Genomic DNA, 24,886 nt, shown 5'->3' with positions numbered 1-24,886 from the left:
TTGTATTAGCAAACAATGTGTACCACCATTTGCAAAACATAAAGAAAAAGCAAATCTGCTCTCTGCTTGAACGCTGAATTCTAGAAATAGCTGAGACAACACTTAGAACAAGCATTGGCAAAGCCAATAGGTCTTGCCTATGCCAAATCTTTTGCTGTCTGTGTTTTTTTTAGCCATGTTGTACAGCATTGCGGCTGATGTGCTGCATGGCCAAAAGTAAAAAGCATTTAAAAAAAATCGAAACAAGCGTTATGATGCAGCCAACACTGGCCGTGTCATAACTTATTTTCTTTTGCCTCACTTTTTTTTTACTTTCAGCCAGGCTGCCCAGCAGCCATGATACTCTACAACATGGCGGAAAAAAATTGACAGTGTCAATCAATCTCGCATAGGGTAGAGATATTGGTTTTGCCAATGCTTGTTAACATCAGTCCATGCATGCTTAAAAATGCCCATTGCCCTCTGTTTGAACCTATAAAGTCAAGGGATGTGTTTAAATCCTAGAATCTCCTGGGATAGGGGATGCACTACTGTGATGGAAATGTTCCATGTCAGATAACATCATGAGCTTGAGATTATTAGCGGCAAAAGCAATTAATAGATAAAGACCTAGACTTTCAGTTGTTATTTAGGCTACTCGACTGCTTTTGATAAAGTATATGGAAACCGTCTTTGGGGCATACTGCATTCGTTGAGGACTGCTGTCTCGCTCCTTCATTTTTTGGTCAAACTACATAGGCAGACCTCAGCCCAAAAATAAAACGGATCAGTGGGCGAAGGCTATCCAATAGAATTCTACTACCAGAGGTTTGAAACAGGGGGCATGTTATTACCTCTGTTATTTCCTTTATGCATGTCTGATTTGTATAATGCTGATGGTTTTATACCTAAGTTGGGAGATAAAAGTTAGTCATGTTGCGCATGCTGGTGATTTATTTTATCTATGACTTAAGTGGGTTGACAAAGGCAACTAATGCAATATTATAATGGAGTGCACAACCTAAAGATTAATCTATCTAAAACCATAATTATGTAATTTGACCGCCAGAAATCCGCATTTAAATGGAGAAAACAGGTCCCTTATTTAATGAGCATGTCACAAATGACCAATATCTTGGAGTCATTTCTGACCACAAATTTCATTGAATCAACATTTTCCTATATTGTCTGTGAGATGTATGAGTATGTCAATGGTTGAAATGTTTTTTGACAATAATGGGGTGCTGGTAGCCCTGGCCCACATTGCTGTTAAATGTAAATTAATCCAGACTCTGTTATATGGGTCAATATTTTTCCCTCTAAAAAAAAAGAATTGGGATACATTTTTGTGAATTGCATTTGAAGACTATTTAATTTGGGATCTTGAACACAGAGCTCAAAAAGTCGAGCTTGGTCCTCCTTCTTTAACAGGTCTAAACTGCATTCAGTCTGTGGATTATGTTTATTCCTTTGCTGGAGCTGATGTGGATTCAGATGAAAGCGTTAATATTTAAAGACAGTTACCTGAGAAATTAAAAACCAACACCTTTCATGACAGAGTGCTTGACTAAAGTTATTAATGACTAGGAAGCTCTCTTTGAAATGAACTGTCAGCAATGTAAACAATATTTGGAAACAAGAGAAGAGTTTTGTTTATTTAAAAGATTTAACCCCTTCGACGCGGCAGGAATTCCGCCGCGGCGCTGGGGGGGCTTGGGGGCAGTTGCGGTGGCACTGTGCTCGTGACGGAACCACTCCGTCACGAGTCACGGGTGAGCTGTGCTCATGACGGAGTTTTTCCGTCACGTCTCCGCCCACTGCGCTAATCGCCCGCACAGGCGGGGAATTAGCGCCGCGTGGGCGGAGCGGCCGCCAACGGCCGCAGCATGACGGAACCACTACGCCATGAGCACAGCGCACCCGTGGCTCATGACAGAGTGGTTCCGTCATGAGCGGGGAAGGGGTTAACATTATCTTCAGTTTATAAAAATTCAAATTATATACCGGGAACCTTTTCTATGATGGAAGAGTCTAATTTAGATTCAAACCTTTCAACAGCAATTAAAATCTCATTTCTACAGCTAAGACTATAATATATTCAATTATTATAAATGTAGGATATAAGGATGAGAGTAGAAGAAATAACAGAATTTGTTATTTATGTTCTTGTACCCTGAGGTTATGCTCATAGTTGATTGATTTTCGTAAATTCTTGTAACTGGTCTTTCGGGAGGCTGTTTACAGGATGATATCTTTAGGAATAGATGTTGGTCTGAAAGGAGTTTAGTAAAGTCCTCATTGCTGTGTAGCAAAACATTTCAAATTAGTGATTACTCGTCTTGAAGGAGAAAAAGTATCAGGAATTGATTGACTTTGAACATCATGGTTGGAAGTTATAGCTGTGATTATCTATTTTAATTTCTGCATGAAAAGCCAAAATTACCCAAGTCAATATTTCAGAGCATTTATTGTACTTTATATATTGCATGTATTTCTTTTGTTGTCATTAATTATAAATCTACACAATATAGTTTCTTGTCTACGTTTTTTTTATATCCATATATTGACAGTTATTGTGTGCATTTCTGGAATTCTGATTGGCTAGTCTCTCGCATGTTCTAATTAATGCACGATACCCTTGTGTATAAAATATTGTTCTTTCAAAAATTATTTTTTTTCTATTCTAGAAAAAGAAATATTCCTTTACCCGAAAACGTAGACAGTCTTCTGAAGCTCGTTTCTTACAAAGAACCACTATCACTTACAGAATTCCTCACTAAATTCACTTATTACATGCCTGTAATTGCGTAAGTAATTCCAAAAATATACATTTATATTTTGCATTTCTGGTTAGCACTGTTGCCAAGAACCAGGAAAAAATGTAGTCAGTACTTATTTTTCAAAGGAAATGTCTATTTGCACTGTGCTTGAATTCTGCTACTTTATTTAATATTGTGTTATGTAATCTTACTTATGTCTTGTAGTCCAGGTTGGTCTTCTAAAGATAGCCTGTGTTATCATTTTGTGTTATAATCTTATGTTAAATTGTTATGTTACATTGTTATGTTATGTTTCAGATATTTTTACATCACACAATTTGCCTAGGTGGTTGAATTTAAAAACTGCAAGAAAATTGCCTATGGGTGAATTTTTAAAATTGGGTGAAACCTACCTTTGGGTGAATTTTAAAATTTGACATGACCAGTGCAATGATTTATATTTTTTTACATTTCCTTATATCACTGTATCCTTCTATTTGCCATAAATGTTCGAATTAACATGTTTAATTTAATTGAAGTATACAAAGAACGCTTCAAAGGAGTCTTGTAGTTTGCTAATGGGACAAACTGAGCACTGGAGCTTTTATATAAAAACACACCTGCAGGATGCCCTTCACAAATGCTCACATTTCTCCTAGATTTGCGAATACAGGAAATCCAACACGCTGACTAGTTTTCAGTAGACATATACACTTTGTAAATGTAAATTTCCACCAATCAAGATTGGTATTTAACCATCACTAGGCAATAACTTTTTCGCATACCAAAATCCACTTTAGGTTTGGAAAAGTTTTGTAAATCAGATTCATTTAGTCACATCTCGAGTTGTTCAGAGTGGTATATTCACAGTAGATACCTCATGCACGGTTATGAGTTTTACCTTGTATTGGAGGACACCCGGTACAACTAACTTTCCATGTATATTTACCAGCTACTGACAGCAGGTTTAAAATGTTTGCAGAAAAAGGCCTGAATCAGGTAACTGCATGCCGTAAAGATCTTGGTAATTCCAGGGACCACATTTTATTCTCCAGTCCAGACTAGGAAATTAGAAACTGTACAGTACAGTCAGGGCCAGCTTTAGCACTGGTGGCGCCCTGTGCGACAATGTCTGTAGGCACCCCCCCCCCCCCCCCCCCAGCAATGACCACCTCTGCCATGGATTCCCTCACTAGCACCCTTTAACAGTGCCTGTCTAGTCTCCATAACCATTGTCTCTCAGATTCATTTAGTTTTATAGCACCACTCTTACCAGTTTAAGGTGTCAGACCACTTTACATCACACACACATTGCACAGAGACAATCATGTGTGTGTAAATCAGTGTATAGAAAATGTTACATCAGACAGGACTACAAGGTGTATTGTAGGAGAAACATGTCATGGATACTGGTAGGCAATATAGTTTAAGGGTCCATATTCTGGAAAAGCACATATTCAGAATTTAAAATGTAACACCATTGTTAGGGGTTCTCTTTAATAGTAAGAATAGTTTTCTACCCAAATGAACCCTTTGGGAAGATAAGGATAATGAAAGACTGTGCAAAAAATCATATAGCTCTAACATATACCTTGCGGTTTGCATGCAGCTCCTTGATGACAGTTAATAACTCAATGTTCTATATTGGGATTTTGACTTATAAACTACAAATAATAAAAAGAGCTATTTTACAGAAGCAGTAACCCACTGCCCTATTTACATTATATACACTTTCTGATCAGCATGGTACACGTTCCTTGCAGCAGGCATTTTAACCCTCTGCGCTACCTTTGGATGAGTCAAAACTTCAACTAGACAAACCTCTGCTATCTCTCCAGAAAGAATATTAAACACCAGAGGTATTGTGACATTTTAATTGACGGCTGAAAATTGCTGGAGGCCAGGAACGCAGCAGCAGGTGCTTTTAATATATTAATATCCTTTCAAAAATGTCGCCCCCGCCCCAAGTCAGCGCCCGGTGCCGTGGTACCGATCGCACCGCCCTAGAGCCCCCAAGTCAGCGCCCGGTGCCGTGGCACCGATCGCACCGCCCTAGAGCCGGCCCGAGTACAGTGGTGGAAATATCAACCAGAAAAAAATGCATACCCCAGTATTTCACTGTCCCCTGTACTGTGCAGCTCAGAATCATTCCCATGGAACTGGGTCAAGAGTAAACTGTTGAAGAAGGGTGAAAAGTCAGTGGTTGTACTCAGGTGCATGGATTAGTGAAGGATTAAACATCAAATACTAAAAGTGAACCAGCACAATTTCAGGATACTGGTTCCTCAAAATTGTATCAGTTTTAATATCTGAGGGGCAGATTTACAAGAAACTGACTCATCTGCATAGATGCGTCAGTGTCCTTGCGCCAGTGCCAAATGTCCTTGCGCCACAATGGACGAACTTATTTACAATACAGTGCTCCATGGCACGAGGATTAACAGATGCGTCAGAAAAACTGACCTATCTGTTGGAACAAAAGTGACGCATTGCTGGAGTTGCTCATGAAAGTGACGCAACTCCAGCAATGTGCCACCTCAGATAGGTGAGTCTCATACAAAAAGCCATGCGTCATTCCTTACTCCTGGTCTGAGCAGGCATAGGGATTTTGACGCAGTGAAGGCGTAGAGTGACGCAGTGAAATGTTGTAAATTTCACTCCGTCAGTTCTACATGGCTTTTTGCGTGGGAATGCCTAGCCTGCATATATTATACCTGGCTCTGGTATAATCTGATGCAGGGCATTACAACATGACGCATCTCCCTAGATGCATCACGTTGTAATTTGGCCGCATTGTTTGCGCCGCCGTTGCATCAAAAAAGTGACACAATGGCGGTGCAAGGAGCTTGTAAATCATAAATGTTAATGAAAAGCAAATGGCGGATTTACACTTCCTGTCTGCTGACACCACGTGATCAAAAATGTCACCCTGATCAACTTTCGTATTGATTGTTTCTTTTTAGGAGTCCTCTTTTTGTGTATCTGGGAAGGTTATGGTGCCAAGTACGCTACTGCCTCCAGTAGACTATATGTAGGAATAATACAATGTGGAAAATGATTAATGACCCTGTAGGACTTCCACAGAGTTCTGGTTTGCATTAAAGACTTATTATGAATGGGACCCATTCACAATTGTGATGATGCATGGAAAGGGTGCCAGAAAGAGTTACAGTGACTTGCAGCAAGTCAGGCAGTTGCTTTTTATTTTGTTTCAGGGCTGCCACCATGCCACATTTCAGTTCTTCCAACTTTTACCAGAAAATCCTCACCCAAAGTTGTTCTCTGCTTTGTGTTTCCCCCAAATATTTTAGAATAGGTCGCCATAGGTTCTATTCAATATCTTTATCAACTAAAATGTGGAGGAAATCAGGGTCCATTGTTTAGGTAGGACAAAAACCTAACCACATAGGTGTGCGGATGATATGTCAGATAGTGAGCAAGACAAACAGCACCAAAGCTCAGGCACACGAAATGTTTTGAAATCAGGGAAGAGAGGCCAAGAAGGTGCAGCGAGGAGGAAAAGGAAGGGAGATTTGCCAGAAGGTGGCTGGAGGAATTCACAGAATATGTTTATACAACAGAGGCTCTCTCCGGTCAAAAGTTACATTCGTGCACAGCCACGTAATACATTTAACCCCATATCAGCTCAGGAAACCTGAGAGATGGTGGTAGTAAGGGATGTGGCAAATAGACTTAATCTGTAGTTGAACTCTGACCGTGAGAGCCACGTGATGATTAAGGTAATGGATGACTTAATATATAGGATATGACCATAATCTTTGACAAACTCAGATATATTAAAATTATCTCGGTATCTGGGTGTGTCATTGGAGTGGCAGTGATAGAGAAGTGGAGAGACCCAAGTAAGAGAGAGACAAAGACTTGGGAAAATGGAAAAAGAGAGAGGAGATAGAGGGAGAGCATAGAAGATTTTTCTTTTTCTTTTTCTGTCTGAGAAGGAATGCCAAAGAAATAGAGAGAAGAGAGTGGGTGTCTGTGTGCGAGGGAGAGAGCGAATAGGGAAAAAGGGAAAGTGTGAGGGTGAATGAGTGAGAGAGGGAGAAATAGAAATAATGAAAAAGAGAAATTGAAAAGGAGAAAGGGAAAATGAAAGAAATGAAAGGGAAAGAGGGGAAATAAAAGCGAGCTGGCGCTTTATTTACTATCCAGAGGTAATTGTATCTGTGAACCTTCTGTACCAAATAGACACAATCAGATATATGTCACTTATAAAACATGGCGGAATTTCCCTGTGTAGTAGCTAACACTGAGCTAAGGCTGTAACGAAAAGTCATGAAAAGATAACTGTTGTTAACTTCAGGCTGGTTTATCATCCGAAAGACATGTGATCAAAAATGACAGTTTCTGGTTCTGTGGGAGCAAAACAGCCTGGAAGAGGGGGAGAAATATATATATAGCAAACATAAAACTCAGGATTATAAATTACAAGACTTCATGTACTATAGCTAAAATGCAAAGACAAACATCGCCCTATGTTTTAGAGGAACGACTTTCATCTAGAATAGCATTAGTCTCTGATAGAGCGCTTAGAAACCATTGCCAAACCTTAGGAGGTGAAAATGAGTATAGATTGGGTTGAAGGCAAACACTTTTTTTCCTTTGTGGATAGAGTAGCCCAAACAGCATGATGTATTTTTGGTGCACACGGCTGACTGACATACTTATAAAGCGCTCGATTGCCGTGACGTCTTGGCGCTAAGGTGAGTTGATACCGTTGCCCTGCACGAGGAGCTGGGTACTAGGGGAATAAGGGCTGCTAATGTAAAGACAACAAGAGACAAAGCCACACATCCTGAATTCCATGAGTGTAGGCCAAAGGAGCGCATGCAAATGCATGTGCAAGTAATCATAATCATGGCCAGAGATAGGAAATATGGTATGCTCCATGACCATGACAAAAAGACTATGGGCACCTGTGAGAAAAAGCACAGTCACACATTCACACGTGTGCACACACACACACACACACCTGCACTTCGGTTTTTTGATGCAGTTGATCAAACGTACCTAAATACACTAAAGGGACAAGTCCTCATAATGCAGATTTTGTTTGGGACTCTATCAGGGTATAGCAATACTATGAAGATATTTTCAGCCCAAACTAATGCATAAAACATGTCCTGTACACACATATTACACCACACACACAGCACACTACACCACATTACATTCACTCACTACACCACTACATCACAAGACATTCACCATCCACAAACCAGCTACCTCTCCTATTGCTCACTGACTTTATACTTAGCTTTGAATCGTACAGCACTCTGCTGCCCTTTGGGTCGGTTTGCACTACAGAAACACAATTTGCAGACTGTTAGACCTGGCATCCTTGGCGTGGTTCCCCCGTCTTTTTTCTTCTGCCTCGTGTATTTTTAACTGTATGCTGGACTTTGTTTTTGCTGGTTTTTGAACTTTTGGGCACTTTACCACAGCTGATCAGTGCTAAAGTGCAAGTGCTGCCTGTGTAAATTGTGATTATGATTGGTTATCCATTATTGGCATATTTGATTTACTGGTAAGTCCCAAGGAAAGTGCACTGTGTGTGCCAAGGGTCTGTAAATCAAATGCTACTAGTGGACTTGAAGCACTGATTGTGCCATCCACATGAGTAGCCTTGCACACATGTTGCAGGCCTGCCATTGCAGTGTCTGCAAGTGCAGTTTTAAACTGTCATGTCGACCTGGCAAGTGCACCCACTTGCCAGGCCCAAACCTTCCCTTTTCTTACATGTAAGGCACCCCTAAGGTAGGCCCAATGTAGCTCCATGGACAGGATGCACTGTATGTGAAAGGTAGGAAATGTACTGGTGTGTTGTAGATGTGCTGACAGGTGTCCCTTCTTGTACATGAAAAAATCTTTTGGGAAAATGCCATTTTGTAACTTTCATGTGTGCTGCATGAAGCAGCACACATGAAAGTTACACAATGGCATTTTAGGATTGTTTATGTGCAGGAAGGGACACCTTCCTACACATAACCAATCCTCCCCTGCACACAGACACCCTTGCACTCTCGTGCAAGGGTGCCTGCGTTGACGCTAAGTTGCTAAACTTAGCGCCATCGCAGGGGGGAATGCAAGGCTGCACCACATTCTTGTAAATATGGTGCAGCCTTGCGTTTCCGAAGTGGCGGAGCGTGTCATTAAGCCCAGGAGGCTAACGGCACGCTCCGCCACTTCATTGTACATATCCCCCCCAGTTTTTTGCAGGTGAGTCCTTCAATGGGGTTTTAGACCCTTATTACTCCAGTCAAAAGTAAATAGATGACAAAGTAGGAATGTCTTCCCTTTCAAAATAAATCAAAGTAGCATCCATTTGTTGTTTGACATTCATTTCTTTATTTAAAGGTGAATAATTCCATGTTCAGAAAGTGGGGTGTGCCATTTGATGTATAGTGTAGCTGAGAACAGCCAACAAGTGTTTCGCCCCCTGAGGCTGATAGGTAGACAAACATGCAAGAAGACGAAAGAAAGTATATGCAGAGATCTAAACTGCCTTCACACCACCACCTCGAGATTGGCTAGCACCAGGGAAATGATTACAGAACACCTTGGTCATACCACGTGGCGGAGGTGTGAAAATAATCCTTCCAAAACTTGCCTGTGACATGTATGCCCTGCCCCTTTGTGCGTTCCAAGCGGTTTGTCTGAAGGCGAGGGTTTAATTTTTCTTCTCTTCCCTGCATCACCTGTCCTAGTGTCTGAGGCAAGGTTCTACCTGACCCCTACCTACCCTGGAGAGGCTGGCAGTAACTTTAGCTGATGACGACCAGTGCTCATATATCTTTCTTCATATATCTCTGAGAAGGTTTGGTTTCCAGGCATGAGCCATCACTCTAGCAAGTCCACCGTAGCGTCAATGCTGCACGTAAAATCTATAACTTCTGCTGCCCTCAACAGCTTTATTCACATATGTTGCCTCATGTGGTTTAGTGATGCCATTGCCGATAGTGATGGAACTGTCATTAATGTGATATAGGGGATGCAGATGATCTAGATGTTGGGTGTTTTTTAGGCAGGGCGGTACACACTACTCTACAGTCTGGTGTTCAATTATTTCGGGTTGGAAAATAATGCACAAATGTACTGAGAACTCACAGAGCACTAGCCAGCTGTGAATGATTCATGATATCACAAGCACTGATCAAAGCAAATGCTGAAAAATCATTTGATTCAATAAAATGATACGATCTCTTGACAACCTAAGCTCCCAGTCGAGTAATGATAGTGTCCTACAATGACTGGCGCAAAGCTGTTGAGTGGCAAGCTAAGGAATCTTCAAAATGATTTGAAATGGTAAACGAAAAGCAGTCATGCATATTTCCCCCCCTTGCGTTTTTATATTGTAATGAAGTAAATGGCCATAAAGAAAGAACAAAAACGTTAAAAAATATAAGACGGTGAAGAAGCATATATTATTTTATGGTAGCGTATTCTAAGATATGTTATTTTGCATTTATATAGTGTACTATTGTAGCAAAGATACTGGTGGGAACTATTACAAGTGTGTCTGTAAATTTGGTTGGATTTGTGGTATCTTTATTCAATCCATAAAGAAGGGTGGTCAGCCTAGTATATACATTTGTTCATTTCTTATAGCTGCTTAAAACTTGGTACCGCTTAATAACCACTTTTTGGGGAGGAGCCTAGCGCGCACCCAAGATGGCCGCATAGGTGCGAGGCTCCCGAGGACCTCCGCGACCTCCTGCATAAATCCTGACCGAATCCTGTCCTAGATGAGGGGACTGTGTTTGTGAACCCGAGCTGAGGTGACGCCCGTTTTCCGTTTTCAATTCGGACTTCGGACACCGGCGGGAGCACCGATCAAGGTTTGCGGCCTTCTCCACACCGGCCCCCCGTACTGGAGTTGTGGGGCGATCCGGCGACAAAGTGAATAACAGCGGCGGGCAAGGCTGGGCGACTCGCGCACCCCGCACTTTCACTTTCGCTTTTGCGCCCTCCTTGCTGCCAGGCGAGGTAGGGTCACGAAGCGGTGTGCGGTGGTGTGGCCTCGTTGGGGTGCCATGCCGGCCCGCCGGCTGCGGTCCATCCTGCGGAGCGGTGGTCGCCCCCCCCCAGAGCCCTTGAACGGGATTGTATACCCCCTTTTTGAGGAGATTGGCTCGATTTGGGGACCGCGACCATGGCCACAAAACAAGATGGCGACCGGGCTAAGGTGAAGTCGACCCGTCGTGGCGCGGCCCATCAATCCAACAACATGGACCGCTACACCCTCCAGAAGGGATCTCCAGAGGCGCTGCGTAGGTCCCCTACGGGCCCGACTGATGCTCCTGCTCTGCCCGCGGACCTGACCCTCCGAGACGTCATGGGCGCCATCGCCGAGATGAAGGCCTCGGTGGACCAGCGCTTTGACACTCTGGCGCAGAAGATCGACTCGGTCCTCGTGGACGTGGGCCTCGTGAGAGCCGATCTGTCAAAAACAAATGACCGGGTCGATTCTTTGGCCCACTCTACCTCGGGCCTCACATCTGACGTGGCGGCCCTCCAACAGGAGATGCGCATGCTTGGCCAGGCGAGCGCCCTGATGCATCGTCGACTGGAGGATTCCGAGGGTCGGGCCCGGAGAAACAACGTCCGCATTATCGGGGTGCCGGAGGGACGCGAGGCAGAGGCAGCGGATCTGTTTGTGGAGGACTTGGTCCTCACCCATCTCCAGCCTCGGGGGCTGAGTAAATTCTTTGCAGTGGAACGTGCCCACAGGGTCCCCGGGGGTAGGCCTAAGGCCGGAGCCCCTCCGAGGCCTCTCATCGCCCGGATTTTCAATTTTCGGGACAGGGACGCTATCCTGCAGACTTCCAGGCTACAAGGGCCGCTCAGACTTGACAATATGGATATAAATTTCTATCCTGACTTTACTCCGGCGGTCCAAAAGCAGAGACTGAGCTTTCTCGGTGTCAAACGTCGCCTACGGGACCTGAATCTCAAATACGCGATGCTTTTTCCGGCTAAGCTGAGGGTGGAGGTGGATGGCCGCACGCACTTTTTTGATCGTCCCGAGGCGGCCGGGGACTGGCTGGACACTTTGCCCGGAGATCGGGGCCGGGGGGGTGGGGGGGGAGCGGTTGGTGGGGAGGGCCCGCCGGATCAGGACTGAGGGACTAATGGTAGGCCTTGCTCTGGACTGTGTTATTGTCACCATTGACTGTTAGGGTAAGTTCCCCTCCTGTGGAGGTCGTGTGGGGTCTCTTGGGGGATCTCCCTCCTCCTCTGGGGGACTAGTTAGTTTTCTTTCTATGGGGCGACAGGCACACTGCACTTTGGGGGGGCTGTTTGGGCTCATGCAGGGGTGCAGGGTGGGGGGAGTTCTGTTGGGATGGGTGGGTTGGGGTGGGGTGTGGTTCGTTTCTACCGCAAGGCAAACCCTTCATTGTATTGGTGTTTTTGAGATGCTCTCGGGGGGACAAATGATGGCTTCTGTATGTGATGGGGGGTAGGGACCTGACTTTGTTGTCCTGGAACGTTAACGGACTGGGTGATAGGATTAAGCGGGGTGTGGTCCTGCAATACCTGAAACGGATTTCGCCTGATGTGGTCTTTTTGCAGGAGACACACCTCATTGGTAACTCCTTTTGTGCCATGAATCGACGTGGCTATCGTTTGGTGGCCCACTCGGGCTTCACATCAGGCTCACGAGGGGTGGGCATTATGGTCAAGACCTCGCTCCCGCTAGAAATAGACGAGGTGCGCCATGATGAGAGGGGACGCTACACTGTCTTGGTGGGGAGAATGGAGGGCAAAGTAGTCGTCTTTGTCTCAGTGTACGTCCCACCGGGGTTACAGTCCACCACCTTTGCGGACCTGGGACGCCTCCTGCTTGACCTTCCGGGGGGGCTTCTGGTGGTTGGGGGGGACTTCAATGCGGTGGCCTCTGGGACTATGGATCGCTATCCCCCTAGGGACCTCCCCCGGGCACAAGCGTGGCTGTCTGGCCTTTTGGACACACTGGGATTGGTGGACTGTTGGCGTCTAAAGCATCCCACTCAGCTGCAATACACCTTCCATTCGGGGGCCCATGGTAGCCTTTCGCGGCTTGATCATGTCCTTGTCCCTGCGGCCTATGCCGGGAGAGTGGGGGAGGTGCGCCATCTGGCGCGGGGTATCTCAGATCATTCCCCACTCCTGTTGCATTTTGATGTCTTCCTGAGGGGGGAGGGCAGGGTAGCTCCAATCAATGCCTGGTACCTGCGCGACCCCACTATTCGTGCTGACTTGATTAAATCCTTGCAACGGTATTTTGAGGAGAATGTGGGGTCTGTCCCGTCGGCCATCTCCCTGTGGGAGGCTTTCAAGACAGTGCTTAGAGGGGAGGCCCTCTCCTTTATTTCCCATGCCCGGAGGCGCGCACAGGAGGAGGTGACCCGGGTGGAGGCCGAAATTACTGAACTGGAGGGTGATCTGGGGAGTGGGGTGACTGACGCTGCGCTGCACGTTCTACACCTTAAGCAGGCGGCCTATAGGTCCCTCGTCACGGAGGCGGCCAGGGGCCTCAGCAGAGAGCAACAGGGGCGATTGTATGATGTTGGTGATAAGGCTGGCAAGTTGATTGCGTGGTTGGATAAGAAGGAGAGAGCTAGTCGTGTGGTCCCGCTGATTGAGAGAATGGATGGTGTACGTGTTACTGACCCGGAAGGCATTGTCTCTTGCTTCGCGGATTATTTCCGCGAGGTATATTCCCCGGTTTCTCCCTGCCCGGAGGAGGATTCCCATGCCCTGCTGCGTGACATCGCGCTGCCCTCCCTCTCACTGGAGGACAGGGAGTTGATGGATGCCGCCCCCACCTCGGACGAAATTGCCCTCGCCATCCGCTCGGTCGCTTCTGGCAAGGCCATGGGCCCGAACGGCATTCCTATCGAGTTGTATAAACTGCGACCGGATGTACTGGCGCCCCACCTCCGCGCAATGTTCCTTGCGGCCCACTCGCGGGGCTCCCTCCCGCCGGACCAGCGTCTGGCTACCATCGTGGTTATCCACAAGGAGGGGAGACCGCGAGACCGGGTTACATCCTACCGGCCTATCTCGCTCTTGAACGCGGAGCCTAAAATCCTTGCCAAGGTGCTCGCCAACCGGCTGGTCGGCGTGGTGGGCGATTTGGTCCACCAAGACCAGTCCGGCTTTATTCCCTATCGCAATACGGCCCTTAATCTGCGGCGCTTGCACGGGGTGCTCGCGCGTGTTCCGTTCGTGCGGGAGCCGGCCATCTTGGCGTCCCTGGACGCCACCATGGCGTTCGACACGCTCGAATGGCCCTACATCTGGGCGATGCTGGCGAAATTTGGATTTGGCCCGGGATTCATCAGTTGGGTCAAATTGTTGTACTCGGACCCATTGGCACAGGTGGTGGTGAATGGTCGAGTCTCGGCCCCATTCGTGCTGGGACGGGGCACGCGACAGGGTTGTCCCCTGTCGCCGCTCCTTTTTGCACTGGCCTTGGAACCCCTGGCGGAGTGGCTGCGGTGGCACCCTTCTATCCGTGGTCTCCGTTGGACCCCCGAGTATGAGGACCGCGTGTCGCTCTACGCTGACGATATCCTTTTGTACTTAGCCTCCCCGCGCAAATCACTGATTGTCCTGGTCGATGTTCTGCGCTCCTTTGGCCGTAATTCAGGCCTTGTCATCAACTGGGCTAAATCCTGTGTCTATGTGCTTTCCGGGTAGGCCCCTGTCCTCCCTCGGGGCTGTCCGATCCAGATTGCCTCGCAGGGATTTCGGTACCTGGGGGTCTATATTACGCTGGACCCGGTGGCCCGCTACGAGCGAAATTTGCTTCCCCCCCTCCAGCGCTTGAAGGAGGACGTTGCGCTCTGGCGGCGCTTGCCGCTTTCGCCGCTCGGCCGGGCGGCATTGTTCAAGATGATGTCATTGCCGCGCTTTCTGTACGCTCTCCAGAACACTATGGACTTGGTCCCGGCGCGCTACTTCCGTGAGGTGGAAAGCTTACAGCGCCGTCTGTTTTGGGACGGGAGGCCGCGTATAGCCCTGGCAAAATTGACGCTCCCGTGGTACGACGGAGGGATTGCCCTCCCGGATATTAAGCGGTATTACTGGGCCTCCCAGTTAGCTGCAATTAATCACGGCTTCTATGGGCCCGCCCTAAACCCGGCATTTGAAATGGACAAAATGCTCCTGCCCGGTGGCGACTACAATCGAACGCTCTACACTAGCGTGCCCGATTCCCGCTTGACGGGACCCACGCGTGTCATGGTGCGAGTATGGCACGCGGCTAATGCAGCTATGGGATGGAAGGACCGTTTGACCCGGGCGTCACCGTTGTATGCGTCGGAGAGGCTGGGCTCTTTGTGGACCTCGAAGGGCTTCGAGAGGTGGGACATGATAGGCATCAGTACAGTGGGAGATCTCTGGACGAGGGGAGGATTCAAAACATTCGAGTTTCAGCTGCAGGGCAGTGAATACTTTCGCTACCTGCAGGTCCGTCACGCACTGGGTTCCGTCTTCCCAGACGTGGCCTCCATCCCGGAGTCCTCCCCCCTGGAGGATAGAGTGCTAGATGGCCACGTTCCGGACAGCACGATCTCCCTCATTTACAAGAAATTGATAAATGACCGCTCGGGCTTACTGACTGGCCTCCGCGGGGCTTGGGTTGCCGATGGGCTGGAGTTGGACGACGAGGACTGGATTTCCGCGGTGGCCTCTCCAAAGGAGGTGGCCATCCCGGCTCGCCTTCGCTTCGTCCAGCTTAAGATACTCCACCGGGTGTATATGACGGGGCCAAGGCTTCTGCGTATGGGCTATGCCGAGGATGGATTGTGTAAGCGTGGGTGTGGTGCTTTGGCGACTTTTTTGCACATTCTGTGGGAATGTCCGAGGGTGGAGCGATTCTGGCGTGGTGTGCATGAGGTCTTGCGAGCGGTTACGCATGTCGCGCTGTTGCCTGAAGCGAGGAGATGCTTGCTGAATGTGTGGGAACCGACCGATTACTCGGTTCCGCAGACGCGATGGGTGACTCTGGGATATATGATAGCTAAACGTGACATTGCTCAACTGTGGGGAACCCGGAGGCCCCCGGCGGTGTCGGCCTGGAAAGAACACATGGATTGGTGCATGTTCCGAGAAAAGGTGGTGTATGTGGCGCGGGGTAAGCCTGGGGCATGGGTGAAGATATGGGGCCCCTGGAACGCCTACCGCGGGGGTATTTGCGAGCCGCCGTTGTTGCCTCCCGCTTCACCAGCTCCATCCCCCTAGTTGACCCCCTCCCTCAGCCCCGGGCACATTGTTCTCCCAGTCCCGGATCTGTTTCCCTTCCCCTCTCTGGATTTCTTTGGATGGTTGGGGTCCCCCACTTGAGGAGCACGTGTCGTCATTCTCGATCGCGGGTTGCCTTGCGGGTGTGGTTTTATGTTGTTGTGTTGTATAAAACGAAACCGTATTGTGGGCTTAGAGTCATGTGGCCCACGTTGTTGATACCTCCTGCTTTATCGTCTCTGCAAAGCCAAGTGCCTCATTGTATGTATGTCATTTGCTTCTGTCACTTTAGCGGCCGGCCGGAAGGTTGTAGGCCCATACCTGTATATATTTGAGATTGCAATAAACGGTTTAAAAAAAAAAAATAACCACTTTTTGGTTGTGATACAGCTTGGCTTCTGCAAATAATTTGCCACAGTACTAACCTATTTAGGAAAATGTGCTTTTCTATTTCATCTTCATACTTCAGCACTTTCTTCAGGTACTTGACATTTTCTCATACAACACGGAAGGTTCAGTTGTTATCTATTGGTAGTCCTGGAAGGGCCACATCCTGCACATGGCTGAGCAGTATTAGGAATGCCAGTAAAAACACCATGTTCTACTGATGGACCAGAGCATTTTCAATGCCTTAATTAGGACCATCCATGAGGCTGTATCAAACTGCGTACGTTTTCGCTTCCACAACTGAAGCATAGGCTGCATTCCCTTTCTGTCCCTAAAATCACCAAAAACAGACCTGAACACCCTCATCTCCTTCAGTCTTAGCAATCAAGTGTTGAATTGTACAATACAGTTCATCAAGTCACTTTGATATCTAGTAACTCAAGATGGAAGTATTGTTGCTTGAACAAGAGCTAAAATTCCACTAAAAGAGGTTGTGACCATCCTGTATGGGATCCTAACATCATGTCAAAGAAAATACAGAGTTGATTAGAATAAAGTCACCCTTAGTTTAATTTGACATATAAACTTGGTGGTGGCTCATAAACTGTGGACAAACGTTATGTGGTAAAACCGCAATATCTGAGGATCCTCATTTCACCTCTAGTGATACTCCTGCATCATTAGGGGCAGCAAAAGCTCTATGACCAAATGGATGAGAACTCGGAGTTCCATGGACATGGAGAACTCTGATCCATTCTACTTAGCAAGTGTGGAAATGTATTTAATCAAGTAAGGATGCTAATTATTTGTTTCTACATCTGTAAAATAACTAAAGAAGTTCACTTTTGTTTTCATGCTCAAAAATAATGTATGTTAGTGATAGTACTCTAGGTTTGCTCTATTAATGTACTAATATGGAAATTATTTAACATGGGAATTTATATGATATATATTTTACTGTAATTTGGTAGTAAAGATTTTGAGATATAATTGCACATAGATATTGTTTTGTGTTTTTTGTATGGTTAGATATATATGTTGTAAAGATATTTAATAAAATGTTAATTGAGATATTGGTATTTGATTGTGACTATAACCCCTTTCATACCAAACCATCCCAGCAGCAGGTGAATGCCAGTTGTCTACTATGGAAATTCCACATATCACTACATTAATTTGGTTTAAAAAGCTTTATTAGGAAACTAGGGTGCATATGTACAATATTTCGGCGTAGGACAACGCCGCAAGCCTTCTGGCTACGCTGCCAGAAGGCTTGCCTGCCCTCAAAAGAGAAAGGGCAGGAATGCGCCATATCTACAAGATAAAGCGCAATCCTGTCCTTTCTGTCAGCGCCGGTGCACAAACTGCAGCTGAGCGCCAACCAGGCACCCATGCACCATGGTGCAAGGATGTCTGTGTTGTTGGCATGATTGTTTTTGAGCTGGAAGGGGCTCCTTCCTGCACAAAAACAATCAAAGGAGGTGTTTTCCTCTTTCTATGTGTGCTGCAGAATGCAGAACTTGTCTTGTAATGCCTGCTTTGGGGAGGCGTTAGTTTTGGCACTGTCCAGATTTACGCTATGTTGTAAATCTGGGACAGTGTCAAAAACCATGGGTGTTGCGTGGGAACACCCACAACAGCACTCATGGAATGAGTTAGGGGAGGGAGTCATAGATACAATAATGAATTAAATGTCATAAATCGATCAGTAATAAATGTGATATAAAAGTAGTGAAAGTAGATAATAACGGAGAAATACATATAAGTAAAAGAGAAGCATAAATATATTACTTCAAAATGGCAGAGAATTAAAAAAAATCAGAGAGGTTTAAAGGTGTCAGGACGTGAAGTTTGATTAGCAGCACAAAGTACACTAACTTTATTTACATTTGACGTAATGGGCTGCCATACTATCAATCAATCAATCAGGGATTTATAAAGAGCAGCAAATCACCCGTAAGGGTCTCAAGGCGCTCATCCAGAAAACCCTAAAAGATCGAAGTAAAGCTAAATGGAATGGAGGTATGAAAGACAAGGTTTATTTGTCTCCAAACTCCATGCCAAAAATGTAAAGTATTGGGACATAAAAACAACATATGTATGAGATCACGATGTAAACATGAGCAAGACCAACAGTGAGCACCAGTAGTTGGGGAGAATTTGCAAATGGAGAGAGGGGTAAAGTGAAATCTGTGAATCTGTGATAAATGAAAAACAGTGTCTGGGTAAGAGAAGCATTGCTGGAGGTTTTTTGGATTTAAAGCCAAATTTTATTCCAAAGGGAAGTAGGCCTGGAGTATCCTAAGTCAGCCTCCCAGAGGGGTTCTGTAGGAGGTTTAAGTCGAAAAGTGGGAGTGGTCATCAAAGATTTATAAAGAAGAGAAGCTTTGGTTTTAGTAGACAAAAGTTGAAATAGTGGCAGATCTGCAAAGTTGCCAGAAGTATTTTCAGGCAAAGTATTCCTACATTCCTAAGGTGAAGCATTGTTGTATGTGATAACATTTATATCTCTGGACAGTCAATCTCTTCTTTGTCACTAAAATCATTGTTCCTGAAATTGGGTCAGCGCTCAGCTCACTAAGCAATTAAGCCAATTATTCTTGGAGATTACTGAACAGTTAGATTTGGGCATCTCTCTTTCTGTGCAATCTTAATGGATACTTAGGTTTTATTTCAGCGCATTACAAGCCCAACAGATAACAATGTCTTATTCTCTTTTCAGGGGTGACCGAGAAGCTGTGAAAAGAATAGCCTATGAATTTGTTGAAATGAAAGCTAAAGAGGGCGTCATTTATGTAGAAGTCAGATATAGTCCACAGCTGTTAGCAAACTCCAAAGTGGATCCTGTACCTTGGGGACAAACTGAGTAAGTCATGCATATTTTAAATTGCATGTGGATATTGAAGTCAAAGCAATGTAAGACAAGCATTGGCAAAGCCAATACGTTTGGCATTGGTAAGTCTCTAATTGTATTTGTAATTCATATAATCTTTGTCAAACATATAGCAGCATCCCTTAAATTTGGTGGAGGAAATCAGTGTAATGATATGAGATCTCTTTGCACAAATGCGCCAGGAGCACACATTAAAAAAAGTCTCTAAATGTGATACTGTGTCACAGCTTTACACAGCGTGTGGATAACAGTGCCCCAACCGAATCCAGGACATAAAGAAATGAATATACTATAAAAAATTGTACTTTGTGCTTTAGAACTATTCTGATCTGGCACAATACAGAAGGACTTGTGTAAACTTGAGATGCTCCTTATTGTTGGTCACCTTAGCCATTAAACGGGAGAGACTGAGAGTGTGGTGTGATGTGTGTGCAAGTGTACATATGGGTACATGTGTGTGTCTGTCTTTGTTATCATCTCAGATGTTGATAACGAGGACCTTATTTATGAGCCCTTTATGCCACCGTTCCATGACTGTTTGTGACGCTGCGACGGCGTAAAATATGTGCCACACTGCACCCAATTTACAAAGTGACGCATCTAGGCAGCTGCGTCACTCTGAAAACTCCTGCGCTACATTATACCTACATCAGGTATAATGTATGCAGGGTGGGTGTTACCCCGCAAAAAAAGGTTCGTAGAAGTGTCGCAGTGAAATCTATGAGATTTTACTGCGACACTTCTAGGACATCACTGTGCTAAATCCTTACGCCTGCCTCACAGCAGGCGTAAGACTGACGCAGGCTCTTTCACATGGGGCTTGCCCCATATGAAAGGACACATTGCTGGAGTTGCGTCTTTTTTCAGACACACTCCAGCAATACGCCACTTTTGCGCCTACAGATATGTCAGGAATACTGACGTATCTGTAAATCCTTGCAACATGGAGCACCGTACAGTAAATGCAGCGCAGACATTATGTCGCAAGGAGGGCGCACCGAAAAGTGTTGGATCGCTGTTTTCACGCAGCGATGCAATACTTTTCATACATGAGGCCCTAAATTTATATGTTTACATTCAATACGGCTACCTTCTATTCTAAATAGGATAGGATATACTAGGGTTCTGTTAGCTCAGCAGTGCCGAGAAACCTCTGCGCGCGCACACACACACACACACACACACACACACACACACACACACACACACACACACACACACACACACACACACACACACACACACACACACACACACACACACACACACACACACACACACACACACACACACACACACACACACACACACACACACACACACACACACACACACACACACACACACACACACACACACACTTAATTAATAAATAAACCAAGTAACAGTGTGTTGGCCTTGTTCTATCGACTCGGCATTTGACAATCCCGAGGTTAGCCATTGTGACACTCAAAAGAATCCACGGGTGCATGTTAGCGCACTAAGCAATCAATAACAGCACGCATGAAAATTCTAAAATTTGCACCTGCTCCATTGAAAATTAGAGCAAGTTAAACTTAATTATATAGATATTTTCAAACACACAAAAACGAGGACTGTGATATAATAAATAAGCCAGGAGTTTCAATTGTCTTCTGCCTAGGGCCTCTGTGGGACCACAGTAAACCTTGTATAACTCCAAGCAACCCCTATGTTGCTTGTGCATCTAAGTGCAGCTTGGTGTGGAAAAAGGCATTCGAAAATTCCCATTCTGCCTCAGATAATCAGCATTAATGGAGTATTCGAAGTACAAAGGGCACTTACGATAGCACTGAAACACCAGTACGTGGACTTTCTACTGTTGTATCTTTGGAGTGAGGGTCAGGAAGGTTATATTACAGGGGCGTGGCCATGAAGAATATTTTGAATACCCACAATTGGAGCTTATTGCCCATATTTTCAGGCAGTTTTTCACACCGCATACTCATGTTAAACTGGTATTTTAGTGGCTTTTTTCCCGGTGAGAAAGGGAACAGGATATCTCCATTTTGATAGCAGTGTAGAGATAGCCATTTAACCACAGAACAAAGCCCAAATTCCTCTAGATACAACAAAATGAATAAATGTGCAAATGCACCTTTTCTTCACAATTTTCTCATGTCGATTTTCCACTGCGTGGAGGAGCTTCATGCGTACATTTTGATGTACTGGAGTACTTTTGGAAATCTAGGGTTTCTTCCATTTTCCAGAGTTACAGCTCCTATTCTCTGCTAATCCTCAAAAAACTTGAAATGTCCCTAAACTGCAGAGAAGCTTTCAGAGTGCATTTCTAACTAGCCAGTAGTGCTTTGTGATTGGAGCCAGTCGCTTGCAGATTGGGAGCAGAAATATATGGGCATGGCTTCATGCGTGATGAAAACAGGGGGTGGGGTGGAATCGCTAAATGGGGTGTGGCCAAAGAATCGTAACTATAAATAATTTTGAAGAGGCGTGGCCTCTGTAATTAAGGGCGAAACTTGAAAAGAGTAAATCAAGATCCTGTGCTCCACACAGCAAGCTACCAAAACAATATTTGGGTGTGTTTCTTTGAATTCTCTTATTGCATGCAGCAATGGACCTACGGGCATATGCGACCATCAATTTGCGCCCAACAGAGGGACTAAGGATTGGATGTACACATATTCAGAACACGTCCATGACCCACTGACAGCCTCTGGGTTAGATTCGGCCTGCCTTCAGCCCGAACTCTAGAGCTCTCACTCATGCCCTTTCACACACACAACCACAAACAGTGCTTTAAATGGGCCGGTACTGTCCGGTACGGAGGACCTGCACTTTTTAGGTCTCGGCTAATGAAGGCTGCGCTTGCGCAGTCTCGCTCGTGAGATTTAACGTTTTAGAAGTGGGGCTTTAACCCCCCCCTCTTCTTTCCTCTTCTCCATTGGCTGGCCTCTTAAATGCTGGTCAGCCATTGGAGAAGAGCTTTGTCTCTCCAAAGAAGCCCCGTCTTTTTCGGATTCGGGGGCGTGTTTTTTACTTTCTTTCTCTCCTCTGGAATGTAAACATTCCAGCCAATGGCAAGAGGAGAGAAAGTAAGAAACGCCCCCGAATCCGAAAACGCCGCTGCGTTTCTCCGAGGCATTTCTGCTTGACCTCGGAGAAAGGCGGTGGTGTTAATGGCGTCCTCTCCCCCTGCTCTCGGCTCCCGTGTTCGGCTGCTGCTCTGGTCTCCTCCCCCCTGTCCTCTCAGGCTGGCGCCGAAGTGATTAGAACTTTGTGGAGCGCTATTTTCAAAACACCTGGTAGGTGGGAGGTTGGCCTGAGACCGGCACGCACAAATGTCTTGGAGGCTGCGTCACAGTGAGGGGCAGCTAACTACCAAGAGGCCTGGCGTCGTGCCTGAAACACGTACGGCACTCGAGCCTTTTCAGCACATCGCCAATTCAGATTACAAAGCCTGCTGTGCCGATGTTATACAGTCGCGGAAAACCACATTCCATTTACATTAACAGTCAGCTTTGGCTCGAACTTTAACCACGGCATTCACAAGACCTTAGTACTCCTGGGAACTAAAGCCGCCCAATGCAAGCTACACTGCTACGCAGCTGGGACGGAAGACATGCAGGAAGTAACATACTCTTGGTGTACGAGCCGGGTGGCTTTCGGCAACGGAAATCGTCACAGAAGCTGCTTTGGGGCGGAGCTGTTAGTCCGATTAGCCTAAGACCGCCTTCTGGTGATTTTGATCACGTGCTGCGATTCTGTTCACACTGTCAGCGAGCCGATTCAGACAGACAGGCTGAAAGAGAGGCTGATCAAGTCCTGATGCGAAGCAGCGGGGAGTCCATCTGAAGGAAGGAGATTTGCTGTACTACAGTGGAAATTTCTGAAGCAGGGTACGTAGACGTCACAATACTCAGCCAATAAACAACTGACATGCGTTTATTAGGCCAGTGGCGAGCCACTGCACAGCTTCAAAGGCCTCGTGTACAATGAATGACCAACAAGAACTCCTCTTTCTCCAATCATATGATAAGGGGTTCCCTAACCAATACAAGGTATGCACACTTTCTGATGACTAATTCGATATGTTTGCTCTTATATGTTGGTTGTGAGTACCTTGGTGTCCCCAAAGTTGCGGTTCTTCGCTCTCCCGTGAATACGAACAGAAGACGTCTGTGAAAGGAGTATTAACGGAAAATTAATTCCAGTCTCAAATAAAGGGCTGTCGAGTTACAGAGGGTGGGAGACCTATTCTTAGCGTGCAAACCTTGCAGGGTTTCCATGTGACTGTTAAGAGCAAGGTGAGACTTTAAGTAGGGGGTGCCAGATTGCCGAAATACAGTATACTGTATGTCATGATGACTCTGGTGTTTAATGTTCTTCCTAGAGAGAGATCAGAGTTTTGTCTAGTGGAAGTTTTGACTCCTGGAAAGGTAGCACATAGGGTTAATGTGCCTGCAGCAAAGAACATGTACCATGCAGATCACAAAGTGCACATAATGTAAATAGGTCAGTAGGCTACTGCGTGTGTGTGTGTAGGTGGCTCTGTGGGTGGCTCTATTTGTGTGTGGGTTGCTCTATGTGAGTGGCTCTGTGGGTGGCTCTGTGTGTGTGGGTAGCTTTGTGTGTGGCTCTGTGTGGGTGCAAATGCAATAGGTCTCGCATTTGAGAGTGATTAAGCTATTGACATTGTAAATAACAATGCCGTTTCTTTAAATGTTTTAAAAACAAAAACATAAACAAAAATAATGTCATGAGCAATGCCAATAGCTCTAACTTTAACAATGCCGAGACCATTGCATTGCAAATGCTTGTTTATTTTGAGAGGGAGAGTACCGGCACTTCTCAAGAGGGATGTAATACTTTTAATTGGAGAGTACCGCCACTTCTCAAGAGAGACGTAATACGTTTAATTGGAGAGTACCGCCACTTCTCAAGAGAGACGTAATACTTTTAATTGGAGAGCACTGCCACTTCTCAAGAGAGACGTAATACTTTTAATTGGAGAGTACCGGCACTTCTCAAGAGAGACGTAATACTTTTAATTGGAGAGTCCTGCCATTTCTCAAGAGAGACATAATACCTTTAATTGGAGAGTACCACCACTTATCAGAAACAAGCAGGTACTCTGGAACAGAGTACCTGCTCTTCTATTTTTCCATTTCAAGCACTGCCCACAACCTGAACTCATCCAGGCCCTTGGAGACAGCTCAGTTCACAGTAAGACTGACTACACAATAGTTATATGATGCTTGGAAAAAAAACTTCCGAAAAAAAACTGGAAAACGCAACTAATCTTAGGGATTGCAAGTTGAAGTGAAATATGTGAAATGTTTACAGTCATGACTGAGAAATCAATCTTTTCGTTTTTGCCTGTAAAGTTAAAGACATGAATATACGACCGGCAGGGAGTTTTTCAAAGTAAGTCTGACATCGCCCAATTAATGCAATGGATAGGGGCGCTTTTTGTTCACCACGCCCCCTTACGTAAAACAGCAAGGAAATGGTCTATGGATGGACACTATTTCCTATGCAGATTGATCTCTTTTTATTCTTCAGGTCCACTTTATACTGGGGACACTATATGATAGTGATGCCATTTAAGTGTATGTTCTGCTTTAGAAGAATAATGTTAGAT

General features: G+C 45.6%; 1 protein-coding gene across 1 annotated transcript in view; it reads left to right on the top strand.

Annotated features, from left to right (window-relative positions):
• ADA (adenosine deaminase) overlaps positions 1–24,886 on the top strand; it is a 266,233-nt gene that overhangs the window by 95,781 nt on the left and 145,566 nt on the right. Inside the window, exons 3-4 of the mRNA XM_085619334.1 lie at positions 2,667–2,786; positions 19,096–19,239. Coding sequence (XP_085475460.1) covers positions 2,667–2,786; positions 19,096–19,239 — 264 coding nt within the window. The remainder of the gene's footprint in view (positions 1–2,666; positions 2,787–19,095; positions 19,240–24,886) is intronic.

The sequence above is a fragment of the Triturus cristatus genome, chromosome 7, assembly GCF_964204655.1.
Source record: "Triturus cristatus chromosome 7, aTriCri1.1, whole genome shotgun sequence".
Classification (NCBI taxonomy): Eukaryota; Metazoa; Chordata; class Amphibia; order Caudata; family Salamandridae; genus Triturus; species Triturus cristatus.
This window is presented reverse-complemented; position numbering and strand designations above follow the sequence as displayed.